Source organism: Eptatretus burgeri, chromosome 17 (assembly GCF_056783735.1).
Source record: "Eptatretus burgeri isolate ZD-2024b chromosome 17, Ebu_testis_v1, whole genome shotgun sequence".
Lineage (NCBI taxonomy): Eukaryota > Metazoa > Chordata > Myxini > Myxiniformes > Myxinidae > Eptatretus > Eptatretus burgeri.
Genome location: NC_140977.1, coordinates 48,706,809 through 48,730,810, shown reverse-complemented (window position 1 = coordinate 48,730,810; position 24,002 = coordinate 48,706,809). Strand labels below are relative to the sequence as shown.

Here is a 24,002-nt window from a genome sequence, read left to right as displayed (position 1 = left end):
TGTGTTAAAATCTGAGTGCCATAGCAGTTGGTGTTGTGTAATAAAATCAGCCAACAACTAAATCCTTTGGCTCAATCGTTTAATGGCGGCTCTCACCTCCTCCACTCTTCGACAGCCCGCTGATGTCACTCTCAGTTCCGCCTCGTCAGTTCTGGCTCATCATGCATACATTAAAATTCATGCAACTCCCAATACCACAGTCGGGAATCAAACCTACATCAGTTTCCGAGCTGTTCGGGTTACTATTATGGTTTTTCATATTTTTTATTTTTTGAGAAAAAAACAATCACATAACAGGATGAAGGGATTGCTGTGAGTACAGAAAGTGGTCAGAATGTCAAATATGCCCAAACCTGAAGGGATTAGAGTAAAAATAAGGGTTTGGGTAATTAATTTATGTTGCTTAAAAAAAAAAACCATGCCACGTTGTGCAGGGGATTGCTGTATCACAGAAACTGGTCAGAATGTCAAATCCAACAACAACAAAAAAAATGAATGAGTTGGAGCAAAAATATGGAGCAGACAAGCAAGGTTACAAACACAATTTCAGGCTAAAATCAGCTACCGAATCATCTAAATATGGTTGGGATTGCTTGACTTGACAAAAAGTAACCTAAGATGTTTGTTGCAATGTTAGTTTATATTTTAAAAACACATTTTTCAAACTTGGATCTGGAAAACTGCAGTTAGAGTTCTCTATGTAGAGTTTTCTGCATTTTGAATTTTGTTTTGGCCACATTTATGTCAAACGCCAACATCTTTATTGAAACTCACATGTAAGATCATATTTATGTCCTCATTTTTTTAAGATATGACATGTTCACATACATAATATATATTTTCAATAATTATGTAATGTGTGTGGTTTATTAAAGTGGTACATAGTAATGGAGCACTCGTTTCTAAGTTTATTTATTATTATGTTTTTTGTTTGTTTTTTAAAGTCCTTCGAAAGCCGTTATTTGCTATTTTATGGTACTAATGGTCAACGCATTTGTCTGACATTTGTCATATTAACCAAAATGTTGCTTTCGTTGACTATATAGCACTTTAAAAGACTCTTGAGATGAAATGCAAAGTACTGTACTTTCTCCTTTAATTGCACATTAAAGTTTAATATTTAATGTTGAATTTGATGTACACATGAGTTTAATTCCTATATGTTTCATTTCTGTAATAACTATTCTTAATAACAAGATCTCACAAGGCTTATACTTGTTGATAACGTTTTTAGATATGTTCCTACATCAGTTTATCCTTTTGTGACATTATTAAAAGGGAAACTACAGTTTAGTGACGTGATAAAACTGCGGAATTATAAAATTTAGTATTTGTTTCATGTTTGTGTTTAAAGTTGTGACTGATTGGGGAAAAATTTGCTGACATCAAAATCATGTTTTAATGTTACCACAGTGTCGAGGCGACGTTGCTGAGAAGAATAAGTGGTCACATTAATTTATATGATGTAAAATAAATGAAATGCAATCACTGGGACATTTGGACCAACAATTGCACAGCACAATTAACTTTGTCTGCACGAATGCATGGTCGGGGGGGGGGGGGCTCGGAGGTTGTTGTTTTTAAAAGCTTTCTTTCCATTATATGTTCTACGGTGATCATTGCTGTTAGCCTGTTACTATATGCACCCAGACTCCGACATTCGTGGGGTCCGTGTATTCGCGGTTGATGATTTGCAACATGCTCCTACATTCACGGGAAATTGCCTTGCGTATTTGTGATTTTCACGGGTTTTTTTTTTCTTTTTTCACGAGCCGTGAGTATAATACAGTTCTAAAACGTATCTTCCATGAGCCACGCACAAAGCAGCTGGATGCACGTACTCAAAAAACATATCTTCCATGAGCCGCGAACATGTCCTGCTTCCTCAACGTGTATTGTAGCTTTGCGGGATAAACATTTTCATAGGATGTCTCACCAGTGTAACACCTCATTCCCCGTGATGCCATCCCCTGTGCGTTCCTTACAGAATGACTAACAGCATCTTTTGATGTATCCATTAATTACCAGGTTGCCACATCTGGACAGTATGCAATGGAAACATTCAGTGCATCTTAGTGTAAATCACCATCTTGATACAAACAGCACCATCTTGATACAAACAGCACTATCTGAGCTGTTACATTTTAAAAACTCTCAGCATAATCTGCCTGCTGATAGGAAAGACATCATGTCCTTTGAGTTAAAGAACGGAAACGTTCAGCATATCTATTTGTGTAATTAGCAGCTAGCTACAGATGGACTAATTACACAATGGCATCACTCAATACATCTATTATCAGCCGCCAAATACAGCATTACCCGTAAAAATTCCCCACAAACAATGTGCAGACCACTCACTGCGTTCTGGATCGCCATCATTCTCGTCCCTTTGCTCTGACCTGTTTGTTTCCTCTTGCTCCATTCATTCTTCGAAAATGGCACCCAAGAATTGAGGAAAGCACTCAGGGTATGGCTTTAAGTGGACCACTGATATGGGAGAAGGCAAAGCTACTGCACGGCCATCTCTCTGGCACGGGTGGTGTAAGCATGAGTGCGGTGGGTACCACAACTGGCAATTCCAGCCCATTTACAGCGTGCTTCCACCGCTTCAAGGCACGATATAATTTGCACATCAGGCTCGTAGGGGAGCATGCTTCCGCAGACCACTACGTGGCCAAGGCATTCCCTGCAGAACTCGCGAGCTTCATCAAGGAGAAGGGGTACCTGCCGGAGCAGATCTTTAATGCTGATGAGACCGGCTTCTTTTGGAAAAAGATGCTGACCAGAACGTTCATCTCACCGTCCGAGAGCAAAGCAGCCGGTTTCAAGGCCACAAAGAACTGGTATCCCCCCTTCTCTGCGCAAACGCCGAAGGGGATGTTCTACCCATAATGTTCCCTGAACCAGCGTGCGCTGAAGAACAAAAACAAGCAGGCGCTGCCCGTGTACTGGAGGGCGAACAGGAAGGCGTGGGTGATGTCTGAACTTTTTATGGACTGGTTCCATAACCGTTTCGTTCCTCAGATCGAGAGGTACCTGGCAGGAAAGAACCTTTCATTCAAGATGCTCCTGGCCATGCCACGGACCTGAACGGTGCTCACGCGAATGTTGAGGTCATGTTCCTGCCACCGAACACCACCTCCCTCTTCCAGCCACTCGACCAGGGAGTAATATCAACTTTTAAGACTTTTTACACAAGTTAATAGATTTAAGACAAAACACTCGTGGATTTCACCCCGACATTCACAGATTGTTCGAGGGTCGGGAAATCCCCGGAACCTATCCCCCCCCCCCATTTCCCACTGAAACAATGCTCCCACATTCGTAGTTCCCGGAACGTATCCTCCGCAAATGTCGGGATGCTGCTGTGTGTATGTATGTATGTATGTATGTATGTATGTATGTATGTATATATATATATATATATATATATATATATATATATATATATATATATATATATATATATATATATATATATATATATATATATATATATATATATAATAGAAAGCCTGGTGTTGGCGCAGTGGTTTGGGCAGTGGCTTGGGACTCAAAAGGTCGTGAGTTCAAGCCCCGTCGGGACACTGAATTAATATATATGTATATATGTATGTATATTGTGTATATATATATATATATATATATATATATATATATATATATATATTGTTGCGGATTCGCGCCCGCCGGCGTGCGAACGGCCACGTAACTCGAATCGCGGCACGTCGCCCACCGGACGGACAATCCAGTCGTGACCCTCTCGGACTAACGCCGGGAACTAGTCACGGGTGGACCTTTCGGCCTTACCACGATCGTGCCAATCGGCCCCCCGCATGGGATAGGGTTGCTCGCCAAATTCGACCTTCCTAAGTACCCACACGGAGGGTAGACCAGGCGATCGCACCTCGCCGCAGGTCGACTTCGGACACGGGCCACTTTAAGCGACCCGTCCCGTACTATCGGGATAACCGAGCGGTGTTATCGTCGGCCTCGACGGTTCGATTAATTATCGGGCGTTTTAGCCCACGACCAACCCTTTACGTGAAGTAAGATGGAGATTCAATAGAGGAAAAGACGAAGCAAAACGGGAAAACAGTTCAACATAATTCACATTTATTTCGCGATGGCACACGGAAAGCACACATATACAATTACACCAAAAGCAAATGTAAAAGGAGAAGAAACACACAATATTACACAAAAAGCAAATATAAAAGAAGAAGACAATGCAGAGCTATCCGACTACCGAGCACACGGCAACACTTATACAATTTTACTTCACAGACGGCGCCGACAACACATATACCCAAAGCAAAAGAAAAGGACCACCCTCAAGGATGAGGCGGGCCTGGGGCCGAGACCGCGTCGGGCCTACCCGTCTGATGATGAGACGCAAAGTGGCGGTGGCGCCCCAACTCCGCGGGCCTCGCGGACAGTGTCTGGTAGGGGGTGGGAAAGGGGCCCCCTTGTCGCACTATCTCAGCGTGGGGGGGAAACAGGAGGGGGTTGTTGATGCTCGGGGGAAAGGAGGATATCTCCCTGTCTCGGGTCCCGCGACGAGCGTCTCCACCACGACCTCGGTCGCGCCGCCGGCCTCTCCCTCCGCAGTTCCCCGAATCCGACGCGAGCACCCCCTCAACCGCCTTCGCCGCCGCCGCCTCTCCACAGCTTCGTCCGATCGCCCTCTCCGTCTCCTCTCTTGACTCGTCCCAACTCTTCACTGGCTCCGCGAACTCCCAACTGCGAATTGCCTTGACTGACGAACGCAGCCGTTTATATCCCCCGTGGCCTCGACCCTTTACCTCCGACCCTTCACCTCTAACTGGCTCCCCATTGGACCGAGGAAAAGTGGGCGTGAATGCTTTTTGATCCATGAATTTGCATATAGCGACTACACTCCAACGCCCTGGAGGCGGGGCCAAATCGCCCCACGCTCACCGATAGGACGGAACAGAAGTGGGCATGAGTCGTTTTTGATCCGTTTTCTTCGGAAAGTCTGTGATGTTTCTGAACACGCTGCTCGGTGCGCGCCCTGCACGAGTCCAGTATCGGTGCCCACAAGTGGCGCAAGAATGGTGGTGATGCGATGGTGGCGAGTTGTGACGGTAAAGGTCGTGGCTGTTGTTGTGAAGCGGCGTTGTGGTTGGTGGTTGTTGTGTGATGGCTGTTGAGACGTGGTTGGTGGTGGTAGTAATGGCGGCTGGTCCAAAATAAAGATAGTAAAAGAAAAACGGCTATCTAAAAGGGTTGCAGCCCGCATGAATGACATTTATTCCCTCTAAACAACGGGTTTGGGCCTAACTACACATATACTTACAGAGATATCTCACCTAAGGGACCTGAATGGTGGTTTGCGAATTTCGTCAACCACAACAATATATATATATATATATATATATATATATATATATATATATATATATATATATATATATATATATGTTTATGTGGAAAACACCAGGGGGTTGACTCAGTCTACCATCCTTCCGAGGTCGGCGAAATGAGTACCAGTTGTACTCGGCCCGGTGTATGCCCCGGTTAGAATAGGTGTACCATATCCCTGTGTGTCGTAAGAGGCGACCAGGGTTGCGTGAGGAAGGGCATCCGACGTAAAAACCTATGCCAAATCATTATGCGGACAACAAAACGAATTTCCATACCGGATTGGTCGAGGCCCGGGTTACCAACGACCGCCACCGGTACCGGTGGTCAGCAGGGTACCGGTGGAAATTGTGCTACTGCTGGGCGAAGGAGGAGAAGGAGACGGGGAAGGCAAGTCCGAAGGCAGTGGGAGAGGGGGAAGGGTAGAAGTGTGCAGGTGAGAGTTGGAACTCTGAATGTTGGGACGATGACTGGCAAAGGGCGAGAGTTGGCTGATATGATGGAGAGAAGAAAGGTGGACATACTGTGTGTACAAGAGACCAAGTGGATGGGGAGTAAGGCTAGGAGCATTGGAGGTGGTTTCAAACTGTTCTACCATGGTGTGGATGGGAGGAGAAATGGTGTCAGGGTAATCCTGAAGGAAGATTACAAAGTTGGATACAAAAGAAGGGGAAAAGAATTTATACCGATTGGCAAGACAGAGGGACCGAGCTGGGAAGGATGTGCTGCAGGTTAGGGTGATAAAGGACGCAAATGGGAATGTGCTGACGAGCGAGGAGAGTGTGTTGAGAAGGTGGATGGAGTACTTTGAGTAGCTGATGAATGAAGAAAATGAGAGAGAGAAGGTTGGAAGAGGTTGAGATAGTGAATCTGGAAGTGGGGTGGATCAGTAAGGATGAAGTGAGGACTGCTATGAAGAAGATGAAAAGTGGAAAGGCGGTTGGCCCAGATGGTATACCAGTGGAGGTATGGAAGTGCTTTGGAGAGATGGCAGTGGGGTTGTTAACCGGATTGTTTAATAAAGTCTTGGAAAGTGAGAAGATGCCAGAGGAGTGGAGATTAAGTGTACTGGTTCCGAATTTCAAGAATAAGGGTGATGTGCAGAGCTGTGGAAATTACAGAGGGATAAAGTTGTTAAGCCACACCATGAAGTTGTGCGAAAGAGTTGTGGAAGCTGGGTTGAGAGGAGAGGTGACGATCAATATGGGTTTATGCCAGGAAAGAGCACCACTGATGCGATGTTTGCTTTGAGAATGTTGATGGAGAAGTATAAGGAAGGCCAGAAGGAGTTACATTGTGTGTTTGTGGATTTCGAGAAAGCTTATGATAGGGTGCCAAGAGAGGAGTTATGGCATTGTATGAGGAAGTCGGGAGTGGTGGAGAAGTATGTGAGGATCGTGCAGGATATGTATGAGGACAGTGTGACAGCGGTGAGGTGTGTGGTAGGAATGACGGACCGGTTTAAGGTAAAAGTGGGATTGCACCAAGGATCGACTCTGAGCCCTTTCCTGTTTGCAATGGTGATGGACAGGTTGACGGACAAGATCAGACTGGAGTCCCCATTGACTATGATGTTCGCGGATGACATCATGATCTGTCGGGAGAGTAGGGAGCAGGCTGAGGCGAGCCTTCGAGAGGTGGAGGTACACACTGGAGAAAAGGGGAATGATAGTAGTCAGTCGGAGCAAGACGGAGTACATGTGCGTAAATGAGAGGGAGGGTGGTGGTATGGTGCGGTTGCAAGGAGTTGAGGTGGGGAAGGTGGATGGGTTTTAAATACTTGGGATCAACTGTCCAAAGTAACGGAGAGTGTGGGAGAGAAGTGAAAAAGAGAGTGCAGGCAGGATGGAGTGGGTGGAGAAGAGTTTCAGGAGTGATTTGTGACATAAAGGTAGCTGCAAGAGTGAAGGGGAAAGTATATAAGACGGTAGTGAGACCAGCTATGTTGTATGGTTTGGAGGCAGTTGCACTAACAAAAAGACAGGAAGCGGAGCTGGAGGTAGCAGAGTTAAAGATGCTGCGATTCTCGTTGGGAGTGACGAGGATGGACAGGATAAGGAATGAGTATATTAGAGGGACAGCGCAGGTAGGACGGTTTGGAGACAAAGTGAGAGAGGCGAGATTGAGATGGTTTGGACATGTGCTCAGGAGGGAAGAGGAGTATATCGGGAAAAGGATGTTGAAGATGGAGCCGCCAGGCAGGAGGAGAAGAGGAAGGCCAAAGAAGAGGTTCATGGATACGGTGAGGGCGGACATGCGGGTGGTTGGAGTGTCAATGGAAGATGTGGAGGATAGAGCGAAATGGAGACGGTTGATCCGCTGTGGCGACCTCTAACGGGAGCGAGCCGAAAGAAGAAGAGATATATATATATATATATATATATATATATATATATATATATATATATATATATATATATATATATATATATATAATGACCCACCCACATCTCTCACCTTTGAATGGAGGGAATAGCCAATCAGCTCTCACCTGATCAACTAAACCCAGGTGGCTAAGATTATATAAATAATTGACCCTTCCCACACTCCTCAAGCCGAAGAAGCTGCGTAAAACAACCCAAGAAGACATACACAAGGTAAGTGCTACACTGTTTTGAACCCTTCCCAGAGTCCAGAGTTCCTCAACAACTATAAAGATGTTCACACATAGGACACACGTGAGAATCCCAATGCTGCACATCACCTCAGCTACCGGACTGGTTTCATCACTAATTGGCGAATCATCAGCGATAGCGTAGACAGCAATGCAGACCAATGAGGCTCCCAAGCATGTTACACATGCAAACGTCAAAAAGTCAATATAAAAATAAAGACCCACCCACATCTATATATTCACAGGTGACATATATATGTATATATGTATATACTAGCAAATACAATCTGTCACTTCGCTGATGGGTCAATAAATGGGGGGGGGGGAGAGTGGGAAGGGGAGGCAGAGAGGATGAAGAAGGGGGACAGAGTGATAGAAAAGGGTGGGGGAGAGGAGGAAAAAAAAAAGACAGGTGAGGGTTGGAGTTGGGGTTAGCAAAGAGAATGATATGAGACGCTTAATGACCGAACATGAAAAAAGAAAAAAAAAACGTGTCCAAACAGCTGTACACACAACAAACAACACAACACGGTTTGTAAAGTAATCTGCTGGCACATTTGCAAAAACTTTGATATTCCAATTCCAGATAATTTGTGGGAAAATGAACCAAAAGCAATCACTGAAAACATTGAAGTTTTCTCACGTATGACCTTAAGATCCCATCGGGTGTGAACATCGAAAACAAAGCATTGTGACCAGATATCATACTTAGGTGCAAAATAAAGAGAAGGCATTGCCAATTGAGGTGTATATACCGGTGATTTTGGACTAACGATGCAGAAATCAAGAAAATGACCGAATACTAAGACTTCAAGCATGAAGTGAAAAGATCCTGGAAGCTGAGGAATGCCAAAGTTGTGCCAGTGATGACTAAGAACCTCACGGGCATGATGAAGAAGAACTCATCGAAATGATGAAGAAGAACCTCACAGAGATATTAAATACCACCCCTGGGAATATTACTACAAACAAATTACAGTTTGAAGCCGTCCTGGGCTCAATAATGATCCTGAAGAGAGCCCGAGGCACAAAACTTTGAAAACAGAAAACTTCAGCTTGGTCTGTGAATCGTGATCCCTAAAGCCGCTGTCACACCTTGATGTTTTAGCCAGCGTCTGGCAACGTATAAAAATGTATGTAAAACGCTGGCGTACGCTGAACTATTGATGTTTTTCTTTTTTTTGGGCGTATAATAACGTGTTGGACGTATGCATAACGTATTAGTAACGTACACAGAACGTTTTAATCACATATAGATAACTTATACCAACGAATGCTGAGCGTGTTGTCGGCGTTCACAACCTATGCCCAACGATAGTCTAACTTATGCATAGCGCGGTAGCGTATCGCCGACGATCACGTGGCGAATGCTATTCATAGGCTGCGGCTCGACGATTCAAATCATAACCGCACTAGACATCGAAGTGTGAAGCCGCTGTCACACCTTGACGTTTTAGCCAGCGTATGCCAACGTATGAAAAATTTGCCGAACCAAGCTGGCACACGTTGAATACGTTATGGGTAAGTTTTGTATACGTTAAGAGCACGCTGGCATACGTTGTAGTACGCTGGCATACGTCGACGTGTGCCACGTTTTAGCCCAATTTTGCACACGTCAGGCATACGTTGGCTAAATCGTCAAGGTGTGACAGGGCCCTAAGGCCTAAGTCACATTTGCTCTACGGTGAGGATACGGCGGCCATACGCCCTCTGAATTGACAGAAACGTGCGGCGGCTGCAGAGTTTCTGTGGTGGCCTCAGGGTGGCCCTACGCTGTTTGGCTATCTTTTACAGGCCGTAGGGGTCGCAGTGGAATTATAACGCAGAGTTATAACTTTTTTTCATTTCTACGTTCGCCGTAGCAATTCGACAAGCTGAAAAAAAAAATGGTAAAATTTTTTTTTTTTTTTTTTAAATGAACCCACTCGTTACCGTCCGTCTGGCCGCATGTTCGCTTTAGGGCCCCCCTGCAGTCGCCTTGCGGGCACCTTGAGGCTACCTTGCGTCTGCCTTGAAAATTCTATGGCTGCCGCAGGGCCCCCTTAAGGTCACCGTGCGACATCGAATCAAAGACCGTATGGCAACCCCACGTTTTCGGTCTCCACAATTTCTAAATACGCTGTGCGGTTTCCCGAAGAATAAAAACATATGTGACTGCTAAATTGTGTGACCGTGGAAATACTGCGGCCGCTGTATAATTGCTAGTGGCCGTAGATTTTGGAGACCCCACGGCCGCCGTGGCAAATGTGACTTAGGCCTTACCGAAATGGAGGTGGATACTTTGAGCCCGCCCTGGGAGGACTCAATTCCACATTCTGAAACCCCATATGTAGGCACACACACACACACACACACACACACACACACACACACACACACTTTGAGACCTGGCAGGTCTCTGTTTCACCTCTTGAAACTCACCCACATGTGAAGATAGCAGGCAACAGCAGCAACTTGCACGTACACACGTACACACACTTCCGTTATGGTAATACAGTTTATATACATACATGTGCATAAAATACATAAAAATGACAAACACAAAGATTTACCTTTAAACAGAGTTCTTTGAAAGAGGAATTCAAGTGGGAAATTAGCAAAATTCAATTGAAAAATGTATCAAGGCACAGAACACAAAATGTCGATCTATGCTTTATGCCTTCACAACCAGATCATGGCAAACACGTAGTCGGATGGACCTTATTGTTTTTAAAATGTTTTTACAATGTTTTGTTTTATGTTTTTCGCCGCGTCGCGTTGCGAACGCTGGCTCTAAGAGAGCTCCGCGTTGTTCTTCTTCTTGTTCTTCTTCTTCTTGTTCTTCTGCTGAAGACAAAACCTTTATGACGCGGCTCTTGTTAAATATGTATCGAAGTTGAAGTGAGGGGTGGATTATATTAGATTGCACAAAAGGTTAAAAAAGTGATGTCCGGCAAAAATAAAATTGTATATTTTCAGCGGATGAGACACCTCTCGAGACACCAACCGCAGGGCCCAACACAGGCGGAACGTACGTCTATCTAATCGATGTTCCCTTGAGAGCATGGACACTTTTACCAAAACGATCAACCAAGCAGCTTGGAGAGTGCTCTCCAAGTGGCTTGAGCACTAAAGTAAGCACTCCAACGAAACAGTTAAGAAACGGCTAGTTTGGCATGCGATTAGCAGCTCATTAATCGTACACCTCCCGGAGATGCCCGAAATGTCAAGCCACAAATTCTGACGTCTCCGGATGTTTATAAGCATTGCAATGTACCCAGCGATCCGTAGCTCTGGTGAACAGGCATTCGATAATATGAGTGAGAAAAGTGAAAACAACTTTATCGTTAAGAAATCGTTGCGGCCTGTTCCAACTCAAGGCATGGTTGAGCAGGCCAAAAAACATGGCGGCTTCAGACCCCAGTGAGGTTACCCAGGAAACGCCTTAAGACCCAGAGAGCAAGGGTTAGACCGAGGAACCTCAAGGGCAGAATAAGATAGAGAGAGAGAGACAGAGAGAGAGAGAGAGAGAGAGAGAGAGAGAGAGAGAGAGCGAGAGAGAGAGAGAGAGAGAGAGAGAGAGAGAGAGAGAGACAAGATGAATGAATGAAGAACAAGAGAGACAGTGGGATAAGAAACAAAAAGAACAAGGAATGAAGCAGGAAAGGGAAATCAGCCAATTGAAGGAAACGACAAGATTGGAGAAGGAAGAACAAGAGAGACAGTGGGATAGAAAACAAAAAGAACATGGATTTGAAATTTAACAACTAAAGGAAAAAGCAAGGTTGGACGACTAGGAGATAGAGAAAGAACAACGAATGGAACAGGAAAAGGAAATCAGCCAATTGAAGGAAACGACGAGATTGGAGAATGAGGAAGAAGAGAGACAGTGGGATAAGAAACAAAAAGAACAAGGAATGAAGCAGGAAAGGGAAATCAGCCAATTGAAGGAAATTATGAGATTGGAGAATGAAGAACATGAGAGACGGTGGGATAGAAAACAAAAAGAAAACAAATTTGAAATTGACCAACTCAAGGAGAGAGCAAAGTTGGAGTCCACGGAGATGGAAAAACTCCGGAAAGATAACGAACAACTAAAAAGGCTCGGAGAGGAAGAACGACTCAAATGGGAAGGAAAATGGAGCCAGGAAGTAGAACAGCACAATAATGTGGGATGTGTGATATCACCACAGGGAGTAATGTTAGTGGTGCGGAACTTGATTGACATCACTCGTCGGATGACACCACAATCAGAGCAAACCCTGGTGATGGAGACATTGAGGGAGCATACGGGGTTGTTGACGAATGAAATACATTTTGAGCAGGTCCAGCATGTGGAGCTGACAGCCCCAGAGGAGTATGGTGAACCGATGATGAGCAACCTGCTGGAGAGAAGCGACCGGACAGAGGTGACTCTGGAACGAAGCAGGTACGTGGGTACATGCATACATGGTGCGGACGATGAGCTTAAGGTAGAAATTGAATTTTATGTTAATGAAGAGACTCTGTCCGATGGGGTGCACGTATGCGTGATCCCTGAAGGTGTGTGTGGAGTGCCTGTGAACGAATGCTGTGAGCCCACAGTCCAGACTACAGCACCGGTATGTGCTGCTGAGGCCGAAGTGTGTGTGGGTATTCACCAGGCGGTCGAGAATGTAGCCCTGGACTGCGAGGCAGTTGGTCAGTTCACAGGCAAGGTTGAAGGTGTGGAATGTTAACACATAACCCTGGAATGTGTGCAGCCTGCTGTGTGTGGGAGTCCTGAGCATGGAATGAGTGGTGACGTAGGAAATAGGTTAGAGGTGCAAGGGGAAATAGAAATGCCACCAGGACAGAACTTGAGCCAGGGGACGGAAACCATAATGGACAGCTCCGCATGGGTTCTTACAGAGTTGGTGGTGCTGCATCCAGGAGCAGTTTTAGATTAGATTTTAGCAATCCAATTGAGAAATTGGATTTTAATTTCTCTATCAGCCTCACAGGAACTTTGGGGTAGAGTGCAGATGAGTGGCAGGTGGCACTGGCATGTGTCACTTGGTCTTCAGACCTTTCTGAGCACACGAGTGGTTTGGATAGCTGAATGGGATTTATCTGTCTTCAGGTAGTTATGGAGAAGAGGGGGAGGCCATTCCACCGATTGGGGTTTCCCTGATTTCCATGAACCCTGGAGAAGAGGGGGAGGCAATTCCACCGATTGGGATTTACCTGACTTCCGTGAACCCTGGAGAAGAGGGGGAGGGCGTTCCACCGATTGGGGTTTGCCTGACTTCCGCGAACCCTGGAGAAGAGGAGGAGGTAGATCACAGCCCCCGTTTAGGCGTGACCCCCTTGAGCCGTAGCGGAAAGGTGGCGGGCTCATGTAATGGGTTATGAGGGATTCATTCCCTCACTCCCCTTCCAATGAGCCAAAGAAGCAGGTCATATGGGAATGTGAAGATTTTGATTGGAAATTGTACCGAAAGTGATTGCAAATTGAGAGATGACAGAAGGCATAAGAGTGGCACGAGTAGATTTGGGTGATTATTTAAAAAAAAAAGTGGTGGAGACATTACAGTCAGAGCATTAGACACACCTGAAACAAGTGGATGACAAAGGGTGGCTTGTTTTAGGAAGGATTGAAATGCCTGGTTAGAACCATGCAGAGGTTCCATGGGACTGATAAAGAGATTTTGATGTCTCATTTAAATTGTTGGAAATAAACGATAAGGGCAGTATGGAGGAGGCCAACAGACGACGGACGTAGAGACAAATTGATTGGGGTTTGATGAAAAAGTGTACCAGTTAAATTTGATGACCAAGTGGGATCCGAGGGATTGGTGTGTTTTTGTTTTCACATCAACGTGAAAGGTGTTGGATGGTGTTGTGGGCTGGGTGTGCGGCACTGTGGAATGAATGACTAAAGAGTTTGGGTGAATGGCGTGATTGTGCAAATGAGGAGAGTGAGTGCGAACAACGTACCCTGTCGGTAGGAGTCTTCTTACCAGGTTGGTGGAGGTTAGGGGGACGAGGATTTTGCATGGATTCTGGCTGCTGTTCTATTGTGCAGGCGGACTGCGAGGGATAGGTGCAGGCCAAGGTATGGGGATACTGGTTGGTAGTGTGACATGGTATGGGAAGTTGGTGAGTCGGGAAATAGGGCAGCTGGGCTTTGGGAGTTCCTGGCAGGTGAAGGCTGTCAGAGGTGCCAGGAGAGCACCGTAGGGTTCAGTGCCAGGAGAGCACGGTAGGTTCAGTGCCAGGAGAGCACGGTAGGTTCAGTGCCAAGAGAGCACGGTAGGTTTCAGTGCCAGGAGAGCACAGTGTAGGTGCTATGAGAGCACAGTATGGGTGCTATGAGAACAGTATAGGTGCTATGAGGACACAGTATGGGGGCTAGAGAGAGCCACCCCTTAGTTATGAGCGCCAGAAGCATGCTCAGGTGAACCCCGAGGTTGCTGGGTGTCCTCCACCCCCGATTTGAAGCAGGCGAAGAGGCCTAGTAGTAGTCACACTCCCCAGCCAGCGACTTATGCCTGGCACCACCAAATGGGAAAAGACAAATAAGGGCCTTGCCCAGGTTTAATAGAATGGAGCAGTGTGCCAGGTCGGGAAAATGGGTCATTAGGATCATTCTTGCCATAGCAGGGTTTGTCGCATTGTCAAGAGCTAAAAGTGTATGGTTAGGTTCGATGGACTCTCCTCCGCACCATTCATGCATGACACCTGGTACGAGTAGTGTTTGTTATGATGATATGCTAGGTGGTCATATTTTGGACCATTAGCTGTGTGTTAATCAGCTGTCGGGATTCTAACCTTGCTTGTAATTGTGTATTATTCAAACCTTGCTTTAAAATGTTGCTTTAAATGTATCATGCTGTTTTCACTATGTCTTTGATAACCCTTTATGGCTCTGCAGCTGCACAACAGCATGTCCTTGGGAAACTGTGTATGCTGATATCCCACACATTCCTGTTCTTAGTCATCACCAGAGTTTCGCCTTTGCTATCAGCAGGTGCCAGTGTAGGGGTGTAGGAGTCTTAGAAAGTTATTAGTTTGCAAGATGAACTGTTGGGTTGCGAATCTGAGGATTGACTGATCCAACTTCCCTGAGGGCCCCTAGGGAGGGGGGAAAGAAGCCCACTGCCGCATTTATTTCTTTATTTATTTATCCCTTAAGCACACACTTGTAGTCCACACCCATTTCTGCTTTTGTGTGATTATATATACAACTGTTTTGAAGTAAGAATCTCAATGTGGTCCGGGGGCACCTGACTGAAGGGCCTTTGGGCTGCATTCCGCATGCGTAGTGCCATCTTCTGAAATAAATCGTATCATTCGAAAACCCTCATTCGACTCTGTCATTACTCGGCCGAGTGAAGAGTCATAACAATTGGCGACGAGGATGCGATGCGACTGATGCTGGCGGTGTGGACGGCGGGACTCCACTTGGTGTACAGCGATCACAAGGGTTCAGCTAAAGGTACGTGGAAATTGCACGTATAGGGCACCTAAGACAGGGAGCCCTAGTTAGGTGAAAACTGTACACTTGGTGGGCAGTGCCCCGCTGGACGCAGCTCCAGGATCTGCTCGGATCAAGAACTGTAACGGTAAAACATATGAGGTGATTTGAATGCGGTTTGTTTGAAGGGCACAAAGAGGGCTGGCAGGCCGTATGTTAGAACCGGTAAGGGTCGAGGATAAAGGTATCCGTGTGAAATAAGGAGGAAACAGGTTGGAATCCTGTACCAAGAGAGGGAAGGTTAGAGGCCTTCATTGGGTTTGAGGCTATTAGGCGGCGGGTCGAAAGGGACCTCGGTCCCGGTGTAAAAGGAGAAACGATTTACAGCTATTAGGCGGCTGATTGAAAGGGATTTCGGTCCCGACGTAAAAGGAGAAACGATTTACAGCTATTAGGCGGTTGGTAAGATAAGAACAAAAGATGGGGAATAACTCTGCAAAGAACATAGAGTTACCCAAAGGAACAACACTTAAAGTTATCGGTGAAAGTGGAAAACACTGGAGAGCGTTTGCAGCGTGGCTAACGGAGTCACAAAGTGAGACAGGACGTAAGCGATTAGATTCAGAGGGAATCTTGAACCAACGGGAAAAGAACACAAGGTTAATGAGCCAGGAGAAGGGCTGTTTGTAGAGTTACCTATTTGGATGTATTTGTGAATACAATGTGGTGGGGAAGGTTGAGTTTTGTGTTAGACGTAAGTTGAGTGTTCCAACCTGGAACTTGTATGTGTGGAACAACTTGTATGTTTGTATGGAGATAATGATGGGTCGTCATCGTCAATGTGAAGACTTTGGACGAGGTGAATTGCGCACACCAAATCTGGAGGAAGGACCATGATGACCGATTCTGCACGTGTTGTTAATTCAGTGATGGGAAAATGTCATTGAGAGTGTGTGTGTGTGTGTGTGTGTGTGTGTGTGTGTGTGTGTGTGTGTGTGTGTGTGTGTGTGTGTGTGTGTGTGTGTGTGTGTGTGTGTGTGTGTGTGTGTGTGTGTGTGTGTGTGAACTGGATGGGGAATTGAATAATTAAAACCACTTCAGCAGACAGTTTGTCAAATGGGATGTCAAATGGACCAACGTTCGGATTTTCTCATGGTCCGATAAACTCTGTATGCTGTTTTGGCTTTGAACACTGTACGTGATAAATGGATGGTCTCCACGGAGCATCATTTTGATTTCAAATTCAAATTCAGTTCTGTTTCCACTTTGCATGTTTCGTAAGGCTGATCGACGTTACGGGTTCGTTTTAACGTCAGTTTCAATTCTGGTTTCATTGTTGGGGTCATTAAGCATGTTTTATGCTTGACTTTCGTAAATCTGGGAAAAAAAAACTTATTTTATGGGGTTTTGCGAGTCACATGACGTGCCATAGGATTTAACAGGCGCGCCGAAAGCACGAAATCGTCCCGTCGAAGGACAGCTTATCGTGAGGGTTTACGAAATGGATTAGCACATTTTACAAGATGGGGACGCCCTTCATAGGATTCTGTAAAATTCCGATTTAAAACGAACGTATTTGAGATGTCGTCAAATATTTGTTCCGTGAGTTTGATGGTAAAAACCAACGCGCTGATAAGACGTATTGCTCATGTGAGTGCGTGATGACGTAATCACGCATGGGCCCAGCGCGCTTTGTCAAACTTGAAAGTGCAATTAACACCCTGCTGTGAACGTGCCTGCTTGTCGGAGCAATGTACAAGAATTTCTCGAGGCGGCTGATTTTGAATATGGTGGACAAACTAGATTTTAAAGAGATAGCTTTGTGGTAAAATTAATTAATAAGGACATTGACGTTTCAAAGGATCGCTCGATTTTTTTGTTTCGAGGCGAGTGCACGCGCTATCGGAACATGGAAGCGACAATGCTTTGAAACAAGGCTGTAATATATATATATATATATGTTTGTTCCGGTTGTTGTTGTTGTTGTTGTTGTTGTTGTTGTTGTTGTTGTTGTTGTTGTTGTTGTTGATTGGGCTTCGTGACCGGAAGAGGAAAAGAGAAAAAAAAAAAAAAGAGACGCGGAAGAGGCGCAGGACCGAGGGATTTAGGATGGATGGTGTTGTGGTAATGAAGTGCCGTACTGTGATTAGCGGCAACGGAGATTGGGCGGATGTGGCAGCACTGTGTATGGGGGTCGGTGGCTGGTGATGACTCGTATGCCGCGTGCTCCGTGGAGGGTCGTGCTGGAACAGTAATGGTATGTAGTATACTGTGTTAGGAATGGTGTACTCTGAGGAATGTAATTGGGATTAGAGTATGGAGTTTGCCTTCAGTATTATGTGTACAAGTTATTGTATTTTGTTATTCTTACCCTATGTATATTTATGTTGTTGCAGATATGCGTATGGGTTTTGTGAGAATAAAGCCGATCGAAAAGGTTTATTGTTGATTACTACAACAGATGGAAAGGAGGATTTAAATGCTTTGAACAAGGAACGGATTTTATTTAAAGTGGGTTTATCTTTTAGCCGCGTCTCGCGTAGTAAACGCCGGCTCTAAGAGTTCCGCGTTGTTCTTATTATTATTCTGGTGAAGACAAAACCTTTAGGACGTGGCTCTTGGACACATTTGTCCTAGTTTACATGTCAGACATCCAAGAACAAGGACGTTTGGTAGGCTACGCACTTATGAGGATAGCGGTGTTTTTGGGAAAAATTACGGGGCGGGGCTCGTGCTGTTTGAACACGCAGCCATCGTGGGCCTTGACGAGGGAGCGTTTCGATTCTCTGCCTGTCAGGGTCGAGATGTTTGTTTGGAAGCGGACAGAAAAGCATGTCTGTTGTCTTTATATGAGCCTCTATCTGTCAGGATAAATTCATTGGATTTGGGAAGTATAAGCGGAATTAAAGGGATGTAGAGGAATGGTTGCTGAGCAACGACATCGATCTGGAAGGAATGGAATTGGCTTTGCACTGCACTCACTGTTGACTACGATGAAACAGGGCAGGATTATGAATACGTGGCCAAAGCACATAGAGATTACACCGTCAAACGCTCTCTGATGACAACCAACCGATGGATCGGGAAGGAAGGAGCGGCGGTGGAGGTGAAACAAGCCGCCAGAGAGCGCGAACTAATGAAGCACAGAGAAGGACTAGCACCGTACATCTCGATGGCAGTTAGTAACGGACATAGTGCAGGGGAGTTAGGAAGAATGGTGAACAGATTGAGATGCGCCCCAGAACCACAAGATGGGGCAACGAACACCAGAACACTTTACTGGCCGTCAGACAAGGAGATGGATGGAAGGTATGCTTGCCTGATCAAAATCCACAGTAGTGTACAGTAAGGTCTCTGGCCTTCACGTCCACTCACCACGCACCCAGAGCAACTTCCAGTCCTGCAAGCTCTAGTCATGGTGGGAGCCTCGTACGGAGGTATCATTTAAAAATAATCTTTTACACAAATACTTGTCATTATGTTGCAGTTGACTGCAGTGTTCAGTGCAGTGGCATGCTGTAAACCTTGTAGTAACGGAGACAGTGACAGAACCTTTGACGACACAATATGCAACTCCTGGTACTGACACTACTCCTTTGTGGGGGGGGACCTATCACTAGGCAACACACTCAAGCCAAAGAAACCGTATACACCTCCGTGGCAAAGGGGGACGTCAGAAAATGCAGAAAAGACAGAAGTGGCTTGGCAGAACAAAACGCAAGACAAAACCCAGCGGGGGCACTTTGCACAAATAGGATTCATATGGGGTCAACACGCATCTCTAATTACCCAAGTTCCATGGGCCCCGAAAGAACCCTTTTGGAGTATAGTTGTGAAATCTTGTGAAAATACAGTAACCTCCCAGAGAAGAACACATTTCACTTATAGGTGTTTTCACCTATAAGGCTTAAGCTTCTCACTAGCGATCGAGTGGAACGCAAGGAGGGTTACGCAGGGTGGAGATCTATATTTCATGACTGGGGAGACTGGTTACTGTGCCTGGTAGGGGCAGCAATCCTAATCATCATGGGAATCATTTTTGGAGTATTTCTGATCAAACGTCTCATTTCCATTTGTCTAAAGAAATGCTGTGAAGCCTCACCCCTCACCCAGGCCATCATAATAATTAACAGCGAACTCATGGAGGAAGACCCCGAGGACCTCTGTATGGGGCCACAACCAGACCCGACCCCCACCAGCTGAGGAGCCAACAAGGTGTTCTGGCGGAGGGCGCCCTGGGGAAGACTCTTCCAGGTATTACTGATTACTCAACGAACTTTCAAGTGAAAAGGTAAGCCAAACATGGACTCATACATCTCACTACACACGAAGATACAGGAAATTGTAACAAGAAAGAAAGGAAATCTACAAGTAAAATGCTGATGGAGGTTTATGATAGATGTGGCAGTGTTTTGACTAGCATATGCATAATCGTGGAAAATGGACAATACCAGATGGTGAAGGCATGTATGGAAAATACTTGTATGACCCTTATATGTAAATATGCATCTCATGAGACTCTTTTGTCTTCTAGCGCAAGTTGAGAAAGGAGCTTACACCATGCCTTGAGCGCTCACATTGCTGCTCACCCATTATTACATTTGCATATTGTAAATATTATTGTTGTAATTAGTGTTGAGTATAATTGCCTAAATAATAATGTTGCTGTTAATATTGTATAGACTTGTAGTGCCTTTAATATTGTGTGGACTTAACTAACATCAAATTTGTATATGACAACTTAATGGGAGACTTGTGGCAGTGGGCAAGACAAAAGGCAACAGAAGCTAACCTGAACCACTGGCAGTTGGGGACTTCTCATTTGGGGAATGTTGATGGCTATCCACGGCATTTGCAAATCCCGTTTGGCAGGCGCGGGGGCCTAGGGGTAGCTGCTACAGGAACCAAATAGGGGTCCACTCGGTTGGTGAGTATCAGGTGTGGCTGGGTATGGTCAAAATATGACCAAGGAGGGAAACTGTTATGATGATATGCTAGGTGGTCATATTTTGGACCATTAGCTGTGTGTTAATCAGCTGTCGGGATTCTAACCTTGCTTGTAATTGTGTATTATTCAAACCTTGCTTTAAAATGTTGCTTTAAATGTATCATGCTGTTTTCACTATGTCTTTGATAACCCTTTATGGCTCTGCAGCTGCACAACAGCATGTCCTTGGGAAACTGTGTATGCTGATATCCCACACATTCCTGTTCTTAGTCATCACCAGAGTTTCGCCTTTGCTATCAGCAGGTGCCAGTGTAGGGGTGTAGGAGTCTTAGAAAGTTATTAGTTTGCAAGATGAACTGTTGGGTTGCGAATCTGAGGATTGACTGATCCAACTTCCCTGAGGGCCCCTAGGGAGGGGGGAAAGAAGCCCACTGCCGCATTTATTTCTTTATTTATTTATCCCTTAAGCACACACTTGTAGTCCACACCCATTTCTGCTTTTGTGTGATTATATATACAACTGTTTTGAAGTAAGAATCTCAATGTGGTCCGGGGGCACCTGACTGAAGGGCCTTTGGGCTGCATTCCGCATGCGTAGTGCCATCTTCTGAAATAAATCGTATCATTCGAAAACCCTCATTCGACTCTGTCATTACTCGGCCGAGTGAAGAGTCATAACAGTGTTGATGGGAAAATTTGCTGGCAAGGGCCAGGCTAGGTCACCCTCTCCAAGTGCCAGAGAGGCCACCAGTATGTCATGAGCACACATCCATGAAGATAACAGTTGAGTAAGAAACACACCGTCCTGTCTAAAATTTTAAAAAAGGAAGGAAGAAAAAAAAAAAAGAGAGAACTTAACCGAAACAGGCAGGCAAGGAAGGTTAAGGGAACACTGCATCTCACTTGGTCTGAGGTCATCACACCCATTTGCGTCCTCAAAAACACCTCCAAACTGCATTTGCTTACCATCGATATAACCGTGCCACCATTGCTGTGTCACCTGCTGTCCAATGCAGGGCTTGTTGCCTGCTGCTGCTTGTGAGTAGGCCATATGGGCCGTTGCGGCCAAAGATTCATGCCATTTTGTGGGCTCAGTGGGCTGAAGAACTCTGTGAGATTAGGCCACTGGGCTGACTGAACTCACCTGGTGAGAGGCCAATAAGGCCACAAAGTGAGGAAACCCTCAGGGGTGAATGGACAATACTGCCGGGAGGGGGCATGATGGAGCGAACACGTGAAAGAACTTTGAACCTTTGAATGTTCTGCTCCTATGCACATATTGGTGTTAAAAGTAATATTGAATGTCTTCCCGTTCAAATCTATAATTAGAATGTTAAGTAGTGTGCATTGAGTGTGAATTTGTTTGATGGATTGGTGACCTGACACACTAGGATAGGGACATGCCAATCTTACTGTGACACTTTGTCTTTTTGGATTTAAGTGCTTCCCATGTTGTGGGTTAGAGTAAATGGGAGATCTGTGCTGTACATTAGACAGGACCATTGCCGTGGGCCACCCCAGATGAGGCTCGGGAGAGCCTCGGGAGAAAGGTGGGGGTAGTGTTGCGGAAATGGCCCTCAGTATGCTACTAAATATAGGATTAGTCCAGTTCCCCATTAAATGCATGTTTAGCCAGGTTGTTTGGTAATTTGACATTACATATGTGTCGGGAGGTGACACAAGCTGTTATTTGTTTGTGCGGTGGTGGTGTACCGAGAGCTTCCTCTTCTTCCTTCCCCTCTCCGGACGATAGGCCCCGCCCAGTCGGCTGAGAGGGAGTGGCCTGGAGAGGGAGGTGGAGCTGGGGGGAGGAGTTTGTCGGCTTCGTAAAGGGGCACGCCCCAAAAATAAAAAGTGGTAAGAAACTGAGAGGACGGAGGTGAGCAGTTGGGCTTCGAGGTGAGCGTGCGCCGGGAAGGCAAGAGAGAAACGACAGGTGTCGAGGCGTGATCTGCTGGTTGAGCAGTCGGGCTTCGAGGCGAGCAGAAGAAGAAAAGCCAGTGGTGATTCTGAGGGAGAGGACCTGGCTGCTGTGTGAGTCTGGAGTCGGCTTCGAGAGGAGGTGATCGACAGGTTCAACCTGCATCTAACGACGGAGCCTCTGACTGTCCCTACTCACCTCATGGCTCGACGACGTGTTGGAATCCCATGGACCCAGCCTGCCGGAGCCTGGCACCTCGATTTGGCCTTGTCTGGTGAACGGGCCAGGCCTGGACTTGTGTGCTGGACCTTGTGAGAAACCAGCTGGAACCCATCATCGACCTGACGGTCTTGTGCCGTCGACCTTACGCGGGGTCAGAACGCGCTGAGGCTGCATGCGCAAGCGGTGCCGGGAGAAGAAGGGCGAGCGCCATTTTGCCACGCAGCGTGCTCGAGCTTGGGGCGTGAATCCGTGGACATCGGCTTGTTACGAGCGACATTCGTGCTTTTGACACTTTCCTCTCATCCATGAGACATCACCAAGTACTCTGTCTTGTCTGCATGCTGTCTATGTCTTGTCTGCATGTCGTTTAAGGCTTATCTCGGTAGGGACCCCTTTGAAACCCGTAATCCGTAGTTCCCTTTTTAAGAACGGGTTAAAGATTGATAAAAACATTGTCGTGAATATTTTGCTTGTGTTGTGTTCCCCGATGTTCCCCAATAAATCTGGCTGATTCGTATGAAGTTGCCGCTATGGATTAATTTGTGTCGCGTCAAGGAACGATCCGTTCGATTGGTATATAAAACCAAAATGGTTACAGTCTGGCAGAAAACACTCGCATCGGACAAAACCAGTCTGCAACCGGGGTCTATTTCTCCAATTGGTAAGGTCCCAGGGGTACGTTGGTATCGCGATCGAAGACGCGTGACCCGAGGCCTGTGCCGAGCCAGCCGGCGTTATCAACCCCAGAGACGGCTGTGGTGGGGGTGGTGCTGAATCTGTAACGTTTGGCTATCAAGACTCGGGTGCAAATCCAGTCACCCCGGATCCGCAACAATATATACAACATTGAATCGCAGTTTTTTTTAACAGTACGTTATTAATTGATAAACACAATGCCCCAAGTAATGATCGTTTTCATATTAGACGGTGCATAAATTTCGGTAACATCAGAGTGAGCTGGTATGCTCCGAACCAGGAAGTAAAGTTTTTTTTTTTTGTTTTTTTTGCATGACCGTTTTTTTTTTTTTCTCTCTTATCTTCTCTTTGTATTTTTCCTTGCGACAACATTGCGCAAAGGCAAAATACGTTGGCGCTAACGTTTTTGTCTGCATTTTCTATCCTGAAATATATTGTTTTTTTCTGAATTGTCAAAAAAAAAAATTCTGGTTCAGAAATGTTGAAAATATGGTAATTTTGATTGATTGTCCTTTGTCATTGTTATTTTGTACTTTGTTGAAAGCAGATTTTGTTTCCCTGCAGAACATATTGTGGTTGTGAAGGTTGAACCAGAATCTCCAGATGATTCTTTCTCACAAGGTAAGAATCAAAATGACTAAGGTCATCCAATCATGCTCTTCTTTGTACTTCCAATTTGTTCGATCTCAACAGTCACATGCATCTGGCTGCAGGGGTTCTGCCTCCAATATTTTGTCTGCGAGGCATTTTTTCTGTCTTCCGCTTACCTGATGGACAGCCGTTGAACCGTTTCCGTCAC

At 45.7% G+C, this 24,002-nt stretch overlaps 1 protein-coding gene, 1 long non-coding RNA gene and 1 pseudogene across 5 annotated transcripts in view; all 3 read left to right on the top strand.

The window, feature by feature from the left end:
* Positions 1-24,002, top strand: part of LOC147010030 (uncharacterized) — a 42,659-nt gene that overhangs the window by 3,111 nt on the left and 15,546 nt on the right. For 3 of the 4 annotated variants that reach the window (XM_085861088.1, XM_085861089.1, XM_085861086.1), the window contains exon 2: positions 23,768-23,824. The exons of the other annotated variant lie outside the window; for it this stretch is intronic. In XM_085861088.1, coding sequence (XP_085717214.1) covers positions 23,768-23,824 — 57 coding nt within the window. The remainder of the gene's footprint in view (positions 1-23,767; positions 23,825-24,002) is intronic. 4 annotated transcript variants of the gene reach the window in all.
* LOC147010032 (uncharacterized) lies at positions 11,581-13,341 on the top strand (annotated as a pseudogene).
* Positions 14,701-20,530, top strand: LOC147010031 (uncharacterized). The gene is made up of 2 exons (XR_015052721.1): positions 14,701-17,673; positions 19,951-20,530. It is a non-coding gene; the product is annotated as an uncharacterized LOC147010031 (long non-coding RNA).